At 40.0% G+C, this 20,532-nt stretch overlaps 1 protein-coding gene across 1 annotated transcript in view; it reads right to left on the bottom strand.

Moving 5' to 3' along the window:
• Positions 1–5,528: 5,528 nt before the first annotated feature.
• LOC122935346 (tubulointerstitial nephritis antigen-like) overlaps positions 5,529–20,532 on the bottom strand; it is a 131,585-nt gene continuing 116,581 nt past the window's right edge. The window contains exons 12-13 of the mRNA XM_044291111.1: positions 6,845–6,884; positions 5,529–5,651 (exon numbers count right to left, since the gene is read on the bottom strand). Of these exons, the coding sequence (XP_044147046.1) occupies positions 5,529–5,651; positions 6,845–6,884 (163 nt within the window). The remainder of the gene's footprint in view (positions 5,652–6,844; positions 6,885–20,532) is intronic.

Below are 20,532 nucleotides of genomic sequence, written 5' to 3'. Positions count from 1 at the left end.
ATATGTTTCTCTGTTTTTGTTTTATTTAACTTTTCTTTTAGACTTGATAAAGGGGATTTTACCCCGAAACGCGTTGTCTTATAAATAAATGGAATACTGCCGAAATTAAAACACGGTCCTTGTTTGGTTGTCTCGTGCGCCCCCAGCAGTCCACACGCTCCACTTAAGGTGTAGCGTACTTCTCTTCATTTCTCTGTGAAGTAAAAGACGGTATTTTCAGGTGTCAGCGGCAGCTAATGCTGATTGACACTTTACAATTTTAGTATGGCTGTATATCTTGTCTGGGATGGCACTTACTGGGAGTAGGCAAAGTGCTGGGTGGGTGACTACTCCCCAAGTTCCAGGCCGGGTCTTGGTTTTGGGCTATAAAACACAGGTAGCACTGTCAGGTGGTGTGGATTACTCCTCTCTGACAGTGGACCTCTGTCAGTCTCTGTGTTTGGAGCTGGGAGTTTGGGCCTGGAGTAGGCCTGCTACCTTGTTTGTGTGAAAGCAGGTGGATTCTGCTTTGTCCAAGATTTATTTTTTGCTGCATGGTGTGAACGAACACCAGAATCACAAGGTGACTATTTTCCTTGAAACTGACTTTTTGTTGTCATTTACTTAGGGCTCATTCACACGACCGTGTGAAGCCCGTGCCGTGGACAGCAAATTGCAGTCTGCAATGCAAGGGCACCAACCGTGGCCCAGCCGCATGGGGAGCATGGACCCATTCAATTGAATAGATCCGCGATCCCTCCGTTCCGCAAAAGGTTTGAGCATGTTCTATCTTTTTACGGTGTGGAGGCACGGAACGGAACCCCAGGAAGCACTCTGAAGTGAATGGGTCCGCATCCGTGATGCGGAATGCACATGAAATGGTGCCCATGTATTGCGGATCCACAAATGTGGTCTGCAATATGGAAACGGGCAGCACACATTCGTGTAAACGAGCCCTCAATTTGTGAAAAAACACTGAACTGTTTAATTTAAAGACTTTGTTGTTGCCTCTATACTGCGTCTGCTAACCTGCCTATCAGAGTAAACCCCCACAATATATATATATATATATATATATATATATACAGTACAGACCAAAAGTTTGGACACACCTTCTCATTCAAAGAGTTTTCTTTATTTTCATGACTATGAAAATTGTAGATTCACACTGAAGGCATCAAAACTATGAATTAACACATGTGGAATTATATACATAACAAACAAGTGTGAAACAACTGAAAATATGTCATATTCTAGGTTCTTCAAAGTAGCCACCTTTTGCTTTGATTACTGCTTTCCACACTCTTGGCATTCTCTTGTTGAGCTTCAAGAGGTAGTCACCTGAAATGGTTTTCACTTCACAGGTGTGCCCTGTCGGGTTTGATAAGTGGGATTTCTTGCCTTATAGATGGGGTTGGGACCATCAGTGGCGTTGAGGAGAAGTCAGGTGGATACACAGCTGATAGTCCTACTGAATAGACTGTTAGAATTTGTATTATGGCAAGAAAAAGCAGCTAAGTAAAGAAAAACGAGTGGCAATCATTACTTTAAGAATTGAAGGTCAGTCAGTCAGCCGAAAAATTGGGAAAACTTTGAAAGTAAGGGCTATTTAACCATGAAGGAGAGTGATGGGGTGCTGCGCCAGATGACCTGGCCTCCACAGTCACCGGACCTGAGCGCAATGGAGATGGTTTGGGGTAAGCAGGTCCGCAGAGTGAAGGCAAAAGGGCCGACAAGTGCTAAGCATCTCTGGAAACTCCTTCAAGACTGTTGGAAGACCATTTCAGGGGACTACCTCTTGAAGTTCATCAAGAGAATGCCAAGAGTGTGGAAAGCAGTAATCAAAGCAAAAGGTGGCTACTTTGAAGAACCTAGAATATGACATATTCTCAGTTGTTTCACACTTGTTTGTTATGTATATAATTCCAAATGTGTTAATTCATAGTTTGATGCCTTCATAGTCATGAAAATAAAGAAAACTCTTTGAATGAGAAGGTGTATCCAAACTTTTGGTCTGTACTGTATAATCACGTTCAAGAAGAGATGACAGCACTCCAATGGCAATACTGAAAAACACGTTAATTTATTTTCAAGTATCCATAATTGTGAAATTTCAGCTCCCGCTTTTTTTAAGCATATTGTGACACACACATGTGGCTTCATTAAATAGGCCCAAACAGGTAGTAACATCACAGTTTACGCAAAGTACAACCAGTTAATCTAAAAAGTGCCTAATTATTCTCAGATAATTTTTTGCATGATAAAATAACTATACAAAATAGCGCAATAAGATAAAATCTGTTCAAATGCAAATAATGTCCAGGGCAGGGAAGAGAGAGTTGCTTACCAATCTGAAATTTCAAATTCATATTAGTGTGGTGAGCTGCAGCTGTCTTGGTGTTCTTTTTTCTGTATTATACTATTTTTTGTGTTTGGATCTCCTTTGTTCCAGGAGCAAGGGAAGAAGAGTCGCTGTACCATTAAGGAAGAAATACACATGCAGGGATGGATTTTGTATTTTCATGCTCTTTTTTTCATGCTTTTCTGAACCCAGACATACCCACATTTTCATCCCAGCAGCCCCTGTGATATGAGAATTGGAGCATGTCTGTTTATCTCTGTATTCGGTGAAGTCACTGGCTCTGATGGGCCAGCTTTAGCACTGCCCTAGCCATTTTACAGGCTAGGGCAGTGCTAAAGCCCGCCCATCAGTGCCAGTGATGTTACCGAATACACTGCTGGGCAGAAGCCTCCACCTGGCAGTTCCCATGGAGAGTCCGATACGTCACTGGATCTCCTGAAAATGCCCTTGCCATGCGCAATTCAGTGCATGGCAAAGGAGAGCATCAGAGCATGAAATTCTCCAATGCTTATATCACAGGGGTTGCAGGGGTGAAAATGGGAATAGCTCTGAACCAAGACAACCCCTTTAATTGGTTGTAATTTGCATAAACTTTTATGTCACTACCTGTTTGGGCCTAGTTAAAGAGGCCATGTTTCTATGTCACAACGGAAAATGGTTTTCCAGTATTGTGGTTGGAGTGCTGTGATATCTTCTTGAACTTATTCATTTGACCTGTAGATCGGGTCTAGATTGCTACACTTTGTCATCTCTAGTGATGCTAATCAGTGGGGGTGCCGGGAATTGGAATGGACCCCCAGCTATCAGATGGACCCCCAGCTACTCTGAGAAACATTTATAGATCAATGCAGGGCATGTACGAGTCATGCTTTTTTTTCTCTATTTTGGAATTTAAAATGAAACATGCAATGTACAAGAATTGTAATATTAGTATTAAAATGAAAGACATTTCAAGTCTTCTCTTTAGGCAATAATGTAGGACATGGTATGAAGTAACAATACAGGTCGTTAATGTGTCTTGTATAACTCTAATAAATGATTAAATTAATTGGAAACCATGAGGGAACTATGCAAAAAAAGTTTCCAATAAACTTGATTGAAAGGTTTCTTTGTTTAATAGAATAATATTTAACGACATCAAGTTAGTTTAAAATCAAACCAATAAATTTTGGGGAAGACATTGCAATAGAATAGTAGCTATGTCATATAAATGTAAGCAATAGTGTTGAGCGAGCATGCTCTGCCGAACTGCTGTTCGGCTCGAGCATCGCTATGCTCGGAACATTGCAGTGCTCGGCCGAGTACTGCGGGTTCTCAAGTACAATTTAGTACAATGAAAGTCAATGGGAGACCCGAGCATCAAGCCAGGCACCCCCTGCTCTGAAGAAGAGAGAGTGTCTGGTTCAAAAAAAAAAAAAAAAGATGGAACCCCATCAAAATGGTTTGGAAACAACATTAAGTGGATGGCCAGATGTGTCTTGGACTCCTATTATCTATGACATGCAATAGACAACCACTCAAAGACTATATGCCAAAAGCCAGTTATGTGGAAGCCAACAATCTATCCATGAGACAGATAACAGTCAGCATACTTTACAATGGCAGCCTTGTGCACTATGAGACATTCCAAACCAGCTCTCATCTGACTGAGAACCAGTAAGCCTTAAAGTTGCTTCACATCTTTTGGATGGCTTGGGTGGACCTGCGCACCTAGATCAATATCATTAGGGTGACAAAAGGTTTTCTGATTGTCCTAACATAATATTTAATAACCTTTCTATATAGTTTTGTCATGTAAAAACTAATTTGCATAAACATGGGCATATGGGAAAGACATGCATGGAAAATGTGTGATTTACATTACTCATGAACAGCACCATCTATTGGTTTCATAGTTTTATGACAAGTCTATTAGACTATGAGTCTTATGACTATTGTCATAAGACTATGAAACCAATAGAGGACGCTGTTGATCTTGTTGGGGCGCTAGTAAGTGAAGCACTCTGCTCAACAGAGTCTACACACTGTGTAGCACTCAGCCTATAATAGCCTGTGTGGACTCTGTTGAGCAGGGTGCCCCACTTACTAGCGGCCCAACAAGATGAACAGCGCCATCTATTGGTTTCATAATCTTATGACAAGACTAATCTTGTTCTCCCATTGACTTCCATTATGCTAGGGTGCTCGGTAGAGCACTCGAGCATAACGATGTGCTCGGCCAGAGCACACATGCACTTTAGTGCTCGATCAGTAAGCAGTGCAGCAATGGATGTTTTCAAATGCAAACATTCAACTACTATAATGTCATAATTCATCATAATGATTTAGTAATATTATGTTAGTACCTAGTTAAAGGTAATATGTTATCAGCGACCTCCCTATACTGCTGTTTGCATAGACATAGCTGTTCACTTGATTAAAATTTTGTTTTTCTTTTGTTGATCTGAGTTTCCGTTTCTGAGTTATAAAGCTTGTTCCTAATATGTAAATGAGGCCTATTGTGCAATGAGGGCATTGCCATTGCTCTTGTTGTACCCACGCTCCACTCATTTCCTTGGCCAACCCCTCTCTGGAAGCTTTGGCACTGCTTGGTCCTGTCAAACAAAGACTGGCCATAGAAAGATGTGGTGCCTGGGAGCAACAAAAGCAAAATTTTCATATTAAGAAAAAGTAACATAACTCGGAATGGAGCTTTGCCTTGGACAGATAAGAAAAAAAAAATAGAAAAATAAAATTTTAATTAGGAGAACCACAGCTGGTGACAGATTGCCTTTATTACTGTCCATTCAGACGTCCGTAGGTGTTTTGCGGTCCACAAATTGCGCATCCGCAAAACACGGACATCGGCAATGTGCATTCCGCATTTTGCGGACTGCACATCACTGGCACTTTAATAGAAAATGTTCAATTTTTTTCAGGAACGGAATTGCGGATCTGGAAATGCAGATGCGGACAGCATATAGTGTGCTGTCCGCATCCGTTCCGGCCCCATTTAAAAATGATTGGGTCTGCATCGGATCCAAGTTGCGGACGTGTGAATGGACCCATAATATTACTAAAAGAATACAATATTATTGCTGGCAAACTTTGCAATAACTAATTATAACAAATTATTCAAACTAAATCACGTACAAAATATTACATTACATAAAACATGAAATGTAAAAGTCTATAGAATGTTTCATTATTATTCCATGGTGTGGCACCAAGCTCCTATTATCAAGCTTTCAATACCACATTCGTTTTCTCCTCGACTAATTCTGAAATATCCATTTTCTCCCCAAGTTTTTCCCCATGAATTTGCCACAATCTGGAAAACAAATTAAACAGATTTAGTCTATTACATGAATACATTTAACTAGAAAAATTGAAAACAGGATGTATTTGGTTAAGCTGAGATTCACACATTCATGAAGTGGTTATAGAGATGAGGTGATAATGGTGTGGATGGCCAAACCACTATGAAAGGGGGGATATGGCAAACAGTTTCTGCCTGAAGATACAGATCTACATGACACAAGGATGGGTATAACTGGAGCCAGAAGAGGCCCAACAAGATATTCTACCTTGGCTAAGGCAATGTGTCATGGCGTTGATGCAACAAACTGTATATTTTCAGCAGGTGAAGGGAATCCAAGCTATGATTCAATTTCTGTGTAAGAATCTTTGGAAACCTGACTATAAAGCATCTCTTGTATCAAAGTGTACGGGCTGGGAACAATAAATAACTAGCTTTGTTTTATTTTGGAAAATACTGTGTAAATTGACAAGGAAAAGCAAATCAGGCACTTGCAGTCAAGGCTGGTAAGAAGATGGGGAGCATCAAAAGGGGCTTAGACAAGAACTTGCTTCTACAGCTTTAAAAATTACTAGACTGATCGCACATGGAGTACTGTGTACAATTTTGGACACCAATGAATAATAAAGACTTTACAGAGGTTGACTAATGTAATATATGGAAAGTGCGGACTACAGTAGGTAGAAACCTTATCAAAATAAGGATTCTTTAGAAAAAATAAATTTGAGGGAGATCTAATAACTATGTCTAACTATATCATAGCTCAATACAGAAATTGCTCCCATAATCTAATTATACCCAGTATTCTCCACATATGGAAGAAAAAAGGTTCATGCACCTACCTTGACAGGGGTCGTCACAGCAATGATACTATGGAACTTTCTAAAAGAGGAGGCTGTGATGGTAAATTCACTAAAGCTCAAGATGGGTCTGAATGCATTTCTGTAGTTTAACAATCATATTATAGTTACTAGGTTTCTGGAGAAGGGTCTGTTCTATGTCCAGATTTTGTGTCAGGAAGAAACTCAATTTTGCAGTTAAAGCAATGTACAACAAATCTATTTAATATATAAATACAGAATCAGAATAACGCAATTGCTTTTCCTCTCCAATCCCCAAAAAGTTAATAAAAACAATAGACTGAATTAAAATAGTTTTTCATCTAAAATATAAAAGTACTTTTTAATCCTAATTAAAAAGCTTACCCAGAATTTTTCCTTATTCGGGCCTTGTAGAGAACCCCATCTAGTAAAAGACAAAATATCCCAAAATTGGTATGGAGAATTAATTTCTTACTATATAAGACTAGATATACTAATAATGTGTTAAAGGCAGTCTGTCATCAAATTGTCACCCCTTAAACTTTCAGTAATTGCACAAGCATGCTAGACATACCTTTTATGTCAGTTGTCTCTCTAGCGAATGTCCTGAAAAAGCTATTTTAATCCTATGGAATCAAAAAGTCCCCAGCAAGGTTGGCTTTGGTTTTGAAAGTGCACAAGCCCCCCACTCCTCACGGTGCTGTATACCTCTCCTAAGCTGCAAAAGTTTCCTCCCCTGTCCATCAACATCACACTGATGCTGCCTGCTCCTCCCCCTAGGCTATGCCTAGCATTCTCAACCTCTCCTCCAATGACAGGTAGGTGCCTTGGCAAATCTGGGAAAATAAGGCAGGCACTGCATGAGAGTGATGATGGTGGAGAGGGGAGGAAACCTTTGCAGCTTAGGGGAGGTACACAGTGCCTTGAGCACTTTGAAAGCCAAAGCCCGCCCCACTCGCCACTTTGGAGATGTTTACCATAGGATGAAAACAGATTTTCCAGGACATTCACTACAGCGACAAATTACATAAAGATATGTCTAGCATGCTTTTTCAAAGTTCTAAGGGCCATTACTGAAAGCCTAATGTGTACAAATTGGGTGACAGGCTTCCTTTAATGATAGTTTCTGCAGTATCTAACTTTGGAGTACTCTTTAAGGGAGTTTTCCAGGCTTAAAACAAATCCACTCTTGTAGAAGAAAGTTTGGTTAGTACTTTCTCTCTCCATTGCTCTGCCAATGATGCACTCACACAGGCTTGCAAGCTCTGCTGTTTGGGTCCTGACTGGATAACTTCTCTTAATTTCTTGTTCAGCTACATTTACTATTATGCAGCTGATCAGGAAGAGAAGACATTCAATCAGGACTGGAACAGAAGAGCCTAAAGCCTGTGCGAGTGCAGCAGAGACAGATGTATAAGCAGCATGACATACAAAAGTTTAGCTATCTCTGGTCAAATTTACTGTTTCTGTGAACAGTTAAGCAAGTTGAAATTATCTCCAAAAGGAATAAAGTCAAAGATGAAAAACACAGTTTTTAACTTTTAAGCAATATCAGTGTATCATTTTAGTTTGGTACAATTTTAAAGTGAAAAAAGGAAAAGGAGTACCTTGCAAAAGTATGGGAACCCAAGGAGATTTGACCACTCAGATAAATTTGACCAAGGTCTCAGACCTAAATAGCCTGTTAGGTTTGAGGCTTATTCACAATCATCCTTAGGAAAGGCCAGGTGATTTAATGTTCAAAGCTTTATTAATACCTAGGCTCCTCTAACCTTGTCCCAAATAAACAGCAGCCATGGGTTCTAAGCAGCTTACTAACACTCTGAAAATAAAAATGGTTAAGCCCATAAAGCAGGAGAAAGCTAAACGTTTTCAGGTTGCCATTTCCTCTGTTCGAAATGTTAGCAGGAACAGTGGAGGTCAAGGGATGTTCTGGAAGACCAATAAAAATTTCAGAGATGGCTGATCGTAGGATTATTAGTAGTGATGAGCAAAATTTATAAAAATTCGATTCAACTACTTTGCAGAATTTCATAAAGAAATTCACTTTGTCACGAAGAGTATTTCTTTGTAAGTAGCAGGCGCAATGACTGGAAACGGTGATTGTGCCCCCCACCACCATTGAACCCCTCAAATCCTGCGTTCATCGCTGATCGCAGCATTGAAGATGAAAAATAAGGGATTTCAGGGATTAATTGGTTAAAAAAATTATTAATACTCACCTTTTCCATCTGAGAGCGAAATGACCACCAGGTCATTTTGATTTAAGATCCTGTATGAAATCTTACATGGTCATGACCAAGGAGGCCACCTCGCACTCAAATGGATGAGGTGTGCATGATTTTATTTTTCTTACCGCCATTTCAAAGAACTTCTTTACCAAGAAGCACAAGGAAATTTAGCTTCGTAGCAAATCGAATTTTCCCTGAAATTTGTATCAAAGTGAACTTCAGGTGTAAGACACTCTCCTGTTCCGCGATCCACTGGAGCCCCCAGGGGTCCTCGTGGGGCTCGCCCTGCGGGGGACCCTGTTGGAGTGGCGGGACAGGTCATGCATGTGCCTGGGGAGTCTTCGGTTCCGAATCCTTTGCGGGCAGACGCGGAAGTGTGTCTGCATGGTCGCAGGAAGGGGATGACCCCCGGGGTCTCGGTGGCAGATTGACCGGACTGGTGACGGCACGCAGCGGCCGGTCCTGACTCCGGTATCACCTGCAGGTTATGTTCCGGCATCCATGCCGACGCTATATTTCATTCATGCTGGGCCACTCGAGCGTCTGCGTGCACGCTTGAGAGGATGTTCACAAGAGGATACGCGGCCGTACGCGCATCTCATTTGCTTTGCCATCCGCTGATGGGGAAAATACCTATACGTAAATTCTAGTAGATTAGAGGACAGGCATGGGTTAAGTGACTAAGGACCAGCCTAGGCCGCACAAGTGTCAGGGATTAGGATCATTATATGACGTATGCGGAATAGACATATGGCACTTTGTTATTGGCTAGAGGGTACTTAAAAGGTGATCTCCCTGGCTGGTCAGTGCCCACTGTTTTGACAACCCGGGTGTATGCTACGGTTCATATTCTCCCAGACTTACCTGTGCATGACCCCTTCCTTCCTCAATTTATCTCTAGAGACTGCCTCTGGATACCTCATCTTTGCTGAACAGTTTGTGTCGTTTATGACCTCGGAACGAGCCCCAGAAATCCTGACGTCTTATCCCTAGGTACGTGTCACGCTGGACAGGATACAAGATACACAGAATACAACAAAACAAATGTCTAGGCAAGAAGCTGGGGATAAAGGTTACCTCCTGGCAAATCCCCACCAGCTCTCCCTAGACTTCTATGCCCACATTCAGACCCTGAAGGTGGGAATGAACGTGTCCTTGTGACTAGGCTGAAGATTCCCTAAAATCCCTAAGATGGTAAAAGGGGGAAAGAGGCAGCCTGCTCCCTCAGGACCTGGAGGTGGCAGGCGTCTCTCTAACAGCCTAGACAGACAATCACAAGAAAACAAAACCAACTTACCTTGAACTGAGCAGGAACAGCAAACCTTCCCTCCTTCCTACCTCTGAACAAGACAGAAGCTATAACCCGCACAGGACACTGGAGTTAAGCTCATACCAACGACCCCACCCAGTGCACCTGAAGGGAGGCGGATACAGCTCAACTCCAAAGCAATAACAAAAGGCTACACATGTGCTGCTAACCTAGCAGACCTCCGCACATGACCTGAACAGGGCATGACAGTACGTTACATGAACTAATACTGCGCAAAACAACTTTGGTCTGGTCACTGGCTGTCCCCTTGGTGTTTCCCTGCACAGGTTATTATTCGGGTTGGTTACCTGTATATGCTTATTGGTTTGGACTGTACTGCCGTTTATTCAATAAAGCCACTATTGTTTATACTCTGTCTGGTTGTTTAGGGTTCTGCACCATTACACCGGATACTTAAATTCGTTCAGTCCTAATTGCTAGAAAGGAAAATCAGAAATCCTGATTTACTGCAAAAGACCTTCAAGAAGCTTTTTAGACTGTACAGTTGTGGTACATTGTTCAGCGACACCTGCACATATATGACCTTTATGGAGGGGTCATCATAAGAAAACTATCCTGCATCATCACCACAAAAATCAGCATCGGAAGTTTGCAAACAAAGGTTTAAACAAGCTTGAAGCACCGATAAGGTAGAAATATAACTCTTAGACCACAATGAGCAAAGGTATGTTTGGAGAAAAAAGGGCACAGAATCTCATGAAAAGAACACCACTCCAACCATTAAGCATGGGGCTGATCAATCATACTTTGGAGTTCTGCTGCAGCCCATGGCACAGGGAACATTTCATGGGTAGAGGAAAAAATCAAATACCAGCAAATTCCGGAAGCAAACATAACACCAACTGTAAAAAAAAATGAAGTTGAAAAGAGGATGTCTTCTACAAATGGATAATGATACTAAATACACCTCAAAATCCACAATAGACTACCTCAAAAGACGCAAGCTGAAGGTTTTACCATGACCTTTACAGTCCCCTGATCTTAGCATCATTGAAAATCTGTTGATTGACCTCAATAAAGCAGTGTATGCAAGATGACCCAGTAATCTCACAGAACTGGAAGACTGTTACAAGGAAGAATGGATATAAATTTCTCAAATAGAAAGACGACTGAAAGACTCTTGGCTGGCTACAAATGGCATGTACAGGCTGTGATACTTTCTAAAGGGGGTGCTACTAGGTACTAGCCATGCATTATTTTGAAAATGTAAAAGATGAAGAAAAAAAAAGTTTTTACTTAAAATGCAAAGGGAATTTTGGAGATCATTTCATCTTCAACTTGCTAAACTGTTCACAGTAACAGTAATTTTGACAAGGAGTTCCCTAACTTTTGCATGCCACTATATATACATACAATCATACAATGTTATATTACTACAATAGATATGAGTTAGAATCTTCAATAACATACATAAAACAAGATGAGCAATACTTACTCATGTGAGAATCATGACATACAGTCGTTAGCAATCCTAGTCTTGTTTTTCTTAGTCAACTCAAAACTAACATGGTCAAAATGGGGTGATATAACAAATATAACATATATGATAAAAAAGTAAAAAGAAAAAATAAGCAGGAAAATACGAAAAAGACAATCCATAGAAGAAGGTAGAAGACAGTGGTAGGGTTTGTCATGCTGATCTTAATAGTATAATAAATGGAAAGGTTATATTTATGGGACATCAACAACTCTCTTCAAGCCTAGGTATTGGCCCAGGTATTATGAAATTCATCAAGAGAGCAATTTTGACTGTCGCACATATATTTTATGTTGTCGATGTATTTAATTATTGTGACTAAATCATGCTTAGACGGTATAGAGGTTGTTTTCCAAATAACTGCTATGAGTCATTTTGCAATAGTTAGATGATGGAGGAGCAGTCTAGCACTCATTTAGCAGAAGACCTGAAGGAGAACTTTAAGACAAAACTGAGGGGATCCAATGGGACTGGTTGTCAGAAAACTAATGTAATGTAATTTCCACAAATTTCTCTCTATTTTTTTTACACATCTAGAGCATTTGTCTTTTCATATTCTGCGGGTGGGCAGCAGTTTTTTACGTGGCCATCAAGCACCTGTATTTTTTAAAAGTGGATTGCAGTCAGCTTTTGTTAACCTTTTCTTCTCCCTTGCATAATCCCTCTCACACAGCCCGGATATTCCACCAACAAATGAAGTATGAAATGTCCCCTTCAATTTCCTTTTCAACTGTCTAGAGAGAAATGCAGCTAAATATGTCTATGAATTTTGAAGTAGGGACAAATTAATGAAATGTGCTTGAGCTTCATAATGAGATCTTTATGCTGAAACTGAGAGGAGGAAAGGAGTAGGAAAGCTACTGAGCATGTCTGTCCACAAAAGAAAGCAGGAAAATGTGTACAGAATTTCTTATTAATAAACTATGTTAAAAAACAAGCGTGTGTTGCCTGTGCATTGGGGACCGCAGACTGCGATCCCCAATGCACAAGCACCATCCATATGGCAGGTGCTGACAAATGCAGACCGATTCAACTTGAATGGGTCTGTGATCCTTTCTCACCGCGAACAAAATAGAGCATATTTTTTGTGGTGCTAAGGCACAGACCGAAATGCCATGGAGGCACCCTGTAGTGCTTCAGTGGCCTTCCACTGTGTGTCACTGCACCGTATCTTATGGATTGTGGACCCATTCAAGCAAATAAGTCCGCATCTGTGAAGCATTGTGCACACAGCCGGCGCCCATACAGTTGCAAGAAAAAGTATGTGAACCCTTTGGAATGATATGGATTTCTGCACAAATTGGTCATAAAATGGGATCTGATCTTCCTCTAAGTCACAACAATAGACAATAACAGGCTGCTTAAACTAATAACACACAAAGAATTAAATGTTGCCATGTTTTTATTGAACACACCATGTAAGCATTCACAGTGTAGTTGGAAAAAGTATGTGAACCCCTAGACTAATGACATCTCCAAGAGCTAATTGGAGTGAGGTGTCAGCAAACTGGAGTCCAATCAATGAGATGAGATTGGAGGTGTTGGTTACAGCTGCCCTGCCCTATAAGAAAACACACACCTGTTCTTGGTTTGATTTTCACAAGAAGCATTGCCTGATGTGAATGATGCCTCTCACACAAAAGAGCTCTCAGAAGACCTACAATTAAGAATTGTTGACTTGCATAAAGCTGGAAAGGGTTATAAAAGTATCTGACTGTAAGAGCACAGCGCAGACTGCTCAATGTGGTGAAGAAGAATCGTAGAGTATAAGCTAAAGATTTACAAAAGTCTCTGGCATATGCTAGCATCCCTGTTAGCGAATCTACGATACGTAAAACACTAAACAAGAATGGATTTCATGGGAGGACACCACAGAGGAAGCCACTGCTGTCCAAAAAAATAATTGCTGCACGTTTACAGTTTGCACAAGAGCACCTGGATGTTCCACAGCAGTACTGGCAAAATATTCTGTGGACAGATGAAACCAAAGTTGAGTTGTTTGGAAGAAACACACAACACTATGTGTGGAGAAAAAGAGGCACAGCACACCAACATCAAAACCTCATACCAACTGTGAAGTATGGTGGTGGGGGCATCATGGTTTGGGGCTGCTTTGTTGTGTCAGGGCCTGGATGGATTGCCATCATCAAAGGAAAAATTAATTCCCAAGTTTATCAAGACATTTTGCAGGAGAACTTAAGGCCATCTGTCCACCAGCTGAAGCTCAAAAGAAGATGGGTGTTGCAACAGGACAACGACCCAAAGCACAGAAGTAAATCCACAACAGAATGGCTTGAACAGAAGAAAATACGCCTTCTGGAGCGGCCCAGTCAGAGTCCTGACCTCAACCTGATTGAGATGCTGTGGCATGAGCTCAAGAAAGCGATTCACACCTGACATCCCAAGAATATTGCTGAATTGAAACAGTTCTGTAAAGAGGAATGGTCAAGAATTACTCCTGACCGTTGTGCACGTCTTATCTGCAACTACAGGAAACGTTTGGTTGAAGTTATTGCTGCCAAAGAAGGTTCAGACAGTTATTAAATCCAAGGGTTCACATACTTTTTCTACCTGCACTGTGAATGTTTACATGGTGTGTTCAATAAAAACATGGTAATATTTAATTTGTTGTGTGTTTTTAGTTTAAGCAGACTGTGATTGTCTATTGTTGTGACCAAGATGAAGATCAGATCACATTTCACGTGCTTCGTGTCAGCAAATCGATTTTAACCTGAAATAGTGTAGAAAACTTATCTCCTCCATTTGATCGTAACGGGCCGCTAGCCTCCATCTTGATTGAAGATCCCGTGCGTGGTGACGTATGACATCACCATGTCGGCTGGTGTGATGACGTAATCTCGCGCTGTGCGAGATTTCGCTCCAGATCTTCAAGCAAGACGTGATTAAATGGAAGTGGTAAGTTTTATTATTATTTTATTTTTTTATTGTTAAAGGGGTTTTCTAATCTCAGACAATGGGTGCATATCGCTAGGATATGCCCCCTATTGTCTTATAGGTGTGGGTTCCATTGCCGTCTGCCCCATAGAAATGAATGGGAGCATGGGCCGTGCATGACCAGCACGCTCCCATTCACTTCTATGGGAGAGGCGGGGATTAGCGCTTGGTGGTGGATGGACCCTGGGAAATCTGGGGTCCTCCAGCCACAGTGCTCTCCGCTCTGTTCTCAATATAGGTGCAGCTCCCAGCAGTGGGACCCGCACCTATCATAAAAGGGGGCATATCCTAGCAATATGCTCCCATTGTCTAAGATGGGAATACTCCAATAATTTTGCACTCAGATGCTGCGATCATGTATGAACGTGGCATCTGAGGGACACAAATGACGGGGGCAGCATGATCTCTGCTCCCTGTCATTGCATTTTTTATTTTTTTTGCAAGATTAATTGAATCAGCTGAATTTAACTTTTCAATTATTTGCTCATCTCTGCTAACATCTGCAGCTAGAGGTGCATAAGAGCTTACCGCATAAGGTTTTACTATTAAGCTGAAAAGTAATATGCAATTAGATTCTAATGCTAGGCTAAAATATGCAATGTGAACTCTGGCAATATGTTCCGGCAGAGGAGCATTTTTCTGGAGTCCATTTTACCTGGCACAGCTGGACACTGCCATGCACATCTAGATCCCTATTGACTACCATGTGAACTGCATAAATTGTAAATTTTGGCTGGACAAAAAATACAGCATACAGTACTTTTTGTCCAGATGGTAGCCGGCATTTATGGTGAAAAGCAACCAGATCCTTGTTGGATTGCAATATTGTCAATGGGGATCTAACAGTCTGAGGCAGTGTTCATCTCTGAAGTATATAGTGAAATCTGACAGTCTGTTTCTCTGCCTGAACAAACTGCTGGAGTTCACAGGGCATGCGTAGGTTTTTGCAGAGTGAGGGGGTTCCCTCTCTGACCCCATTGGGTTCCCATGATGAATACTAAGGCAACCCAATGAGTTCCACAGGCATCTGGTATTGCCTCCTACGGAAGCCTTTGAGACACAGGCCCCTGGCTGGTATTACACTGACAGGCAATGCATTACAATAAACAATGTGTTTTGTAATAAGTGTTGATTGAGCATGCTCGAGTCAGTGTATTTAAATGTAATTTAGCATTTATTTCAGAAAATTTCTGCCGGAATTTGAACTCCCAGACCAACGAATCCCAGCAGAAACATTTATACTATAAATATTTATATATTTATATAAGTTTTTAGCCATAATATATTTACATATATTATTATATATTTAGAATATATATTATAATATATGTAACACAATTTCCAACATCTGTGAAAAACACAACAGTATTATATGATGGCGGGTGCCAGCGGCTGATGAAGCGATCAAAGACTTCCAAATGACAATAATCCAAGAGAATCCACGGCACAAACTTTTTGGTTCACACACTGGAACCTTTCTCACTGCTTGAGAAAGGTTCTAGTGAGCGAACCGAAACGTTATTTGGTGAATAAATTACACTCTTTTACACAAGGAAGTGTTGTGGATTCTCTTGGATTATTATAATATATGTAAATAATTTTATGGCTAAAAACATCAGTAGTAGTTTCCCAAATATTAGGCATTCATATATATCAGAAGTACAAACCGGATTCCCAAAAAGTTGGGACACTAAACAAATTGTGAATAAAAACTGAATGCAATGATGTGGAGATGGCAAATGTCAATATTTTATTTGTAATAGAACGTAGATGACAGATCAAACGTTTAATCCGAGTAAATGTATCATTTTAAAGGAAAAATACGTTGATTAAAATTTTCACGGTGTCAACAAATCCCCCAAAAGTAGCAATAAGAGGCTGGAAAAAGTAAATTTGAGCATAACGAAGAGCTGGAAGACCAATTAACACTAATTAGGTCAATTGGCAACATGATTGGGTATAAAAAGAGCTTCTCAGAGTGGCAGTGTCTCTCAGAAGCCAAGATGGGTAGAGGATCACCAATTCCCACAATGTTGCGCAGAAAGATAGTGGAGCAATATCAGAAAGGTGTTACCCAGCGAAAAATTGCAAAGACTTTGCATCTATCATCATCAACTTTGCATAACATCATCCGAAGATTCAGAGAATCTGGGACAATCTCTGTGCGTAAGGGTCAAGGCCGTAAAACCATACTGGATGCCTGTGATCTCTGGGCCCTTAAACGACACTGCACCACAAACAGGAATGCTACTGTAAGGCCCCTTTCACACGAGCGAGTATTCCGATAATCCACGCAACGCAGGCCCCATAGAAGTGAATGGGGTTGCGTGAATGGGGTTGACTACAGAATGCATAGTATAATAGTGCTGGAAAGGTTAAAAAAATAAAAAAGTTAACTCACCTTATCCTCTTGTTTGCGTAGTTAGTTCCCGGTTTGTTCTTTGCTAGCTGTGGGCTTGGGCTAAAGGACCTGTGGTGATGTTAGATCATGTGATTGGAGCATGTGATCTGACGTCACCACAGGTCATTCAGCCCAACTGGGACGCCATGTCATCCGGACCAAAGAGGACAAGGACAACCCAAGTTGTTATCAATGCTCAGTTCAGAAGCCTGCATCTCTGATGGTATGGGGTTGCATGAGTGCGTGTGGCATGGGCAGCTTGCATGTCTGGAAAGGCACCATCAATGCAGTAAAATATATTCAGGTTCTAGAACAACATATGCTCCCATCCAGACGTCATCTCTTTCAGGGAAGACCCTGCATTTTTCAACAAGATAATGCCAGACCACATTCTGCATCAATCACAACATCATGGCTGCGTAGGAGAAGGATCCGGGTGCTGAAATGGCCAGTCTGCAGTCCAGATCTTTTACCTATAGAGAACATTTAGCGCATCATAAAGAGGAAGGTGCAACAAAGAAGGCCCAAGACGATTGAACAGTTAGAGGCCTGTATTAGACAAGAATGGGAGAGCATTCCTATTTCTAAACCTGAGAAACTGGTCTCCTCGGTCCCCAGACGTCTGTTGAGTATTGTAAGAAGAAGGGGAGTGAAAATGGCCTTGTCCCAACTTTTTGCGGATTTGTTGACACCATGAAATTCAGATTTTGCCCTTAAAATTGTACATTTTCTCAGTTTAAACTTTTGTTCCGTGATTTATGTTCTATTCTGAATAAAATATTAGAAGTTGGCACCTCCACATCATTGCATTCAGTTTTTACTCACGATTTGAATAGTGTCCCAACTTTTTTGGAATCCGGTTTGTATGATTTTATATATATATATATATATATATATATATATATATATATATCTAAAAAAAAATATTTATTTTTTGTGATTACACATTTATTGTGTGCCATACATTTCTTACATTCTTACAATTACTAAAAAAGATATAAAATTAATCTCTATTTCTGAAATGTTTCTGCCAGGATTCAAACATCCAACCTTGTACATTAGAGGCAAGGATGTTAACCACTACACTATACAGCTACATATTAACCTGCACAGAAATAAAAAATAAGTCTTCTGCTGAATAGGAATACTCACTAGACACAGTTTAGCATTCAGTTTTATAGCTGAGTGGATAAGTTCTTTGCCTCTAATGTACATTGTTGGGAGTTCAAATCGCAGCAGGAACTTTTCAGAAATTAGATTTAAATACACTGGAGTGTCCCCAAGCACTGACTCCATATATCGCTTCGCGAAGTGTTCTACTCGAGCACAAAAGCACCTTGGTGCTCGATCAACACTAATTGTAATGCATTGTAGAAGGGATTCTTTCCCCTCAATAAACCACATACAATAAAAAAAATATATATTAGGTATCGTCTATAATGACCGTCTCTGTAAAAAAACATGATCTACCCCATAAGATGAATGCTATAAAAATAAAAACTGCCAAAATAGCCTTTTTTTTTTTACCAACTTTGTATTACAAAAAGTGTACTACCGAGTGATCAAAAGTACTATGTACCCCACAATAGTACCACTGAAAACATTACACCATCCCGCAAAAAATTAGCCCCTAAACAAGATGATAAAAGCCTGTGGGGTTAAATTGGTCAGTATACCCCTTAATAAATTCCTTGAGGGATCTAGTCTCCAAAATGGGGTCACCTTATGGGAGTTTCTATTGTAGGGTTAGTTTAGTTTGCCTTTAACATGATGCCCAAAAACCATTCCAGCAAAATCTGCCCCCCAAAATTCATATGGTGCTCCTTTCCTTCTGAGCCCTGCTGTGTGCCCATACAAGAGTTTACAACCACATGTGGGGTGTTTCTATATACTGCAGAAAAACTTTTTTTTTTGCTATTAACTCTTAACTCTTGCGGCCTTATAGGAAAAAAATTGATTAAAGTGTAAAATCTGCCCAAAAATATTCCTTTAGTACTTGTGAAATATGTAAAGGGTTAAAAAAAATAACTTGATGGGTGTAGTTTCTAAAATGGGATTGTTTATGGGGTGGGGTTGTGGATGGGGTGGTTTATACTATGTAAGCCCCGCAAAGTGACTTCAGAACTCAATTGATCCTTAAAAAAGCGGAATTTGGAAATGTTCTTAAAACTTTGAAGAATTACTTCTAAAACTCTAAACCTTCTAAAGTCATAAAAAAATCTAATTGACAAAATGACGCCAACATAACGTAGACATATGATAATTGTTAATTAATAACTATTTTATGAGGTAACACTATCCATCTTAAAACCAGAAAAATTTTAATTTTGAAAAAATAATGAATTTTTCAAAATTTTCCATAAATTTATGATTTTATAAATAAAGGTAAAACTCTAATTTTCTTTTAACTGAAAGTGCATTGTTTAACAACAAACAGTCTCAGAATGGCTTGGATAAGTAAAAGCATTCCAAAGTTATTACCACATAACATGACACATCTCAGATTTGGAAAAATAGGCTCTGTCAGGAAGATGCAAAATGGATGTGTCCTGAAGGGGTTAAAGAGGACGACAAAATACAATATGCAATATGAAACCATCATATTATAGAGAAAGAGGAGTGGAGCATATTTTCTTGTAAAACCTGTAATTTATACAAATGTATCTTTGCTTTTTTTCACGCCTTAAAAAACTATTGGTACAGGAGGGAGGGGTTATCAGTGACTGACAGCTATCTCTGCATACACACTTATATTCACAATGCTATTAATCTCTGATAACCCCTTCCCTTATCTACCAATAGTTTTTGGGAAGTGAAAAACAGCAGCAAAGATATATGTATAAATGATATGCTTTATTGAATGTTTTTCCATAAAACTACTGATCAATCGGCTCAGCTCCTCATGCTCCATATCATGGTACTTCCAGATTGAACTGCATTTTGTGGTGACAGGTCCTCTTTAAGTATGAAATCTGTCAGATGAGCTCTCTGATGGGCCAGTTCCCATCTCTCATATCCTGAACACAAATCTAAGCTGAAAGCTTTACAACCCTCTAAAATTAACGTAAATCAAAGGGATGTCAGCGTTATGAGCATTCAGGAGAGCAGATATAAGGACTACAGACTGAGCTATCAGAAACTTTATCTGATGGATTCATACTAAACATGATTTTGCAGCCTGCTATACATGGGAAGACAACGGCTTAACATTTTTATTATAACCCAAATGCAGAAATGATTTAGACCAGGGATGCCCAACCAGCTGTTGCAAAATTACAACTCCCAGGATGGCTGGACAGTCTACAGCCATTAGGGCATGCAGGGAGTTTTGAAACAGTTGGAGAGCCACAGTTTGAGCATCCCTGATTTAGACAAAAATACATGTTGTTTAGTAAAAAATAAAAAAAGCCATTTATATAGCCTTATTTTTACCCTTAGAGCACTTTGCAATTTTGTTTTTTCTTTTTCACTCCCCGCCTTCCCAGAGATTATTTTTTTATTTTTATATTCGCATAGCCTTAAAGGCTATGTACACCTTCGGGGGCAATTCTTTTTTTATTATTGCATTATACTTATTTTGAGCTAAAAATAATTTTTTCAATTTGTCTTTATTAACAATATGAAATCCTTTTTTGTGTACAGAACTGACTAGCTCTACTATCTGCCTATGGATTTTTT

This window comes from Bufo gargarizans, chromosome 4 (genome assembly GCF_014858855.1).
Source record: "Bufo gargarizans isolate SCDJY-AF-19 chromosome 4, ASM1485885v1, whole genome shotgun sequence".
NCBI lineage: Eukaryota > Metazoa > Chordata > Amphibia > Anura > Bufonidae > Bufo > Bufo gargarizans.
Note: the sequence above shows the minus strand (reverse complement) of the source record. Positions and strands in the feature narration are given on the sequence as shown.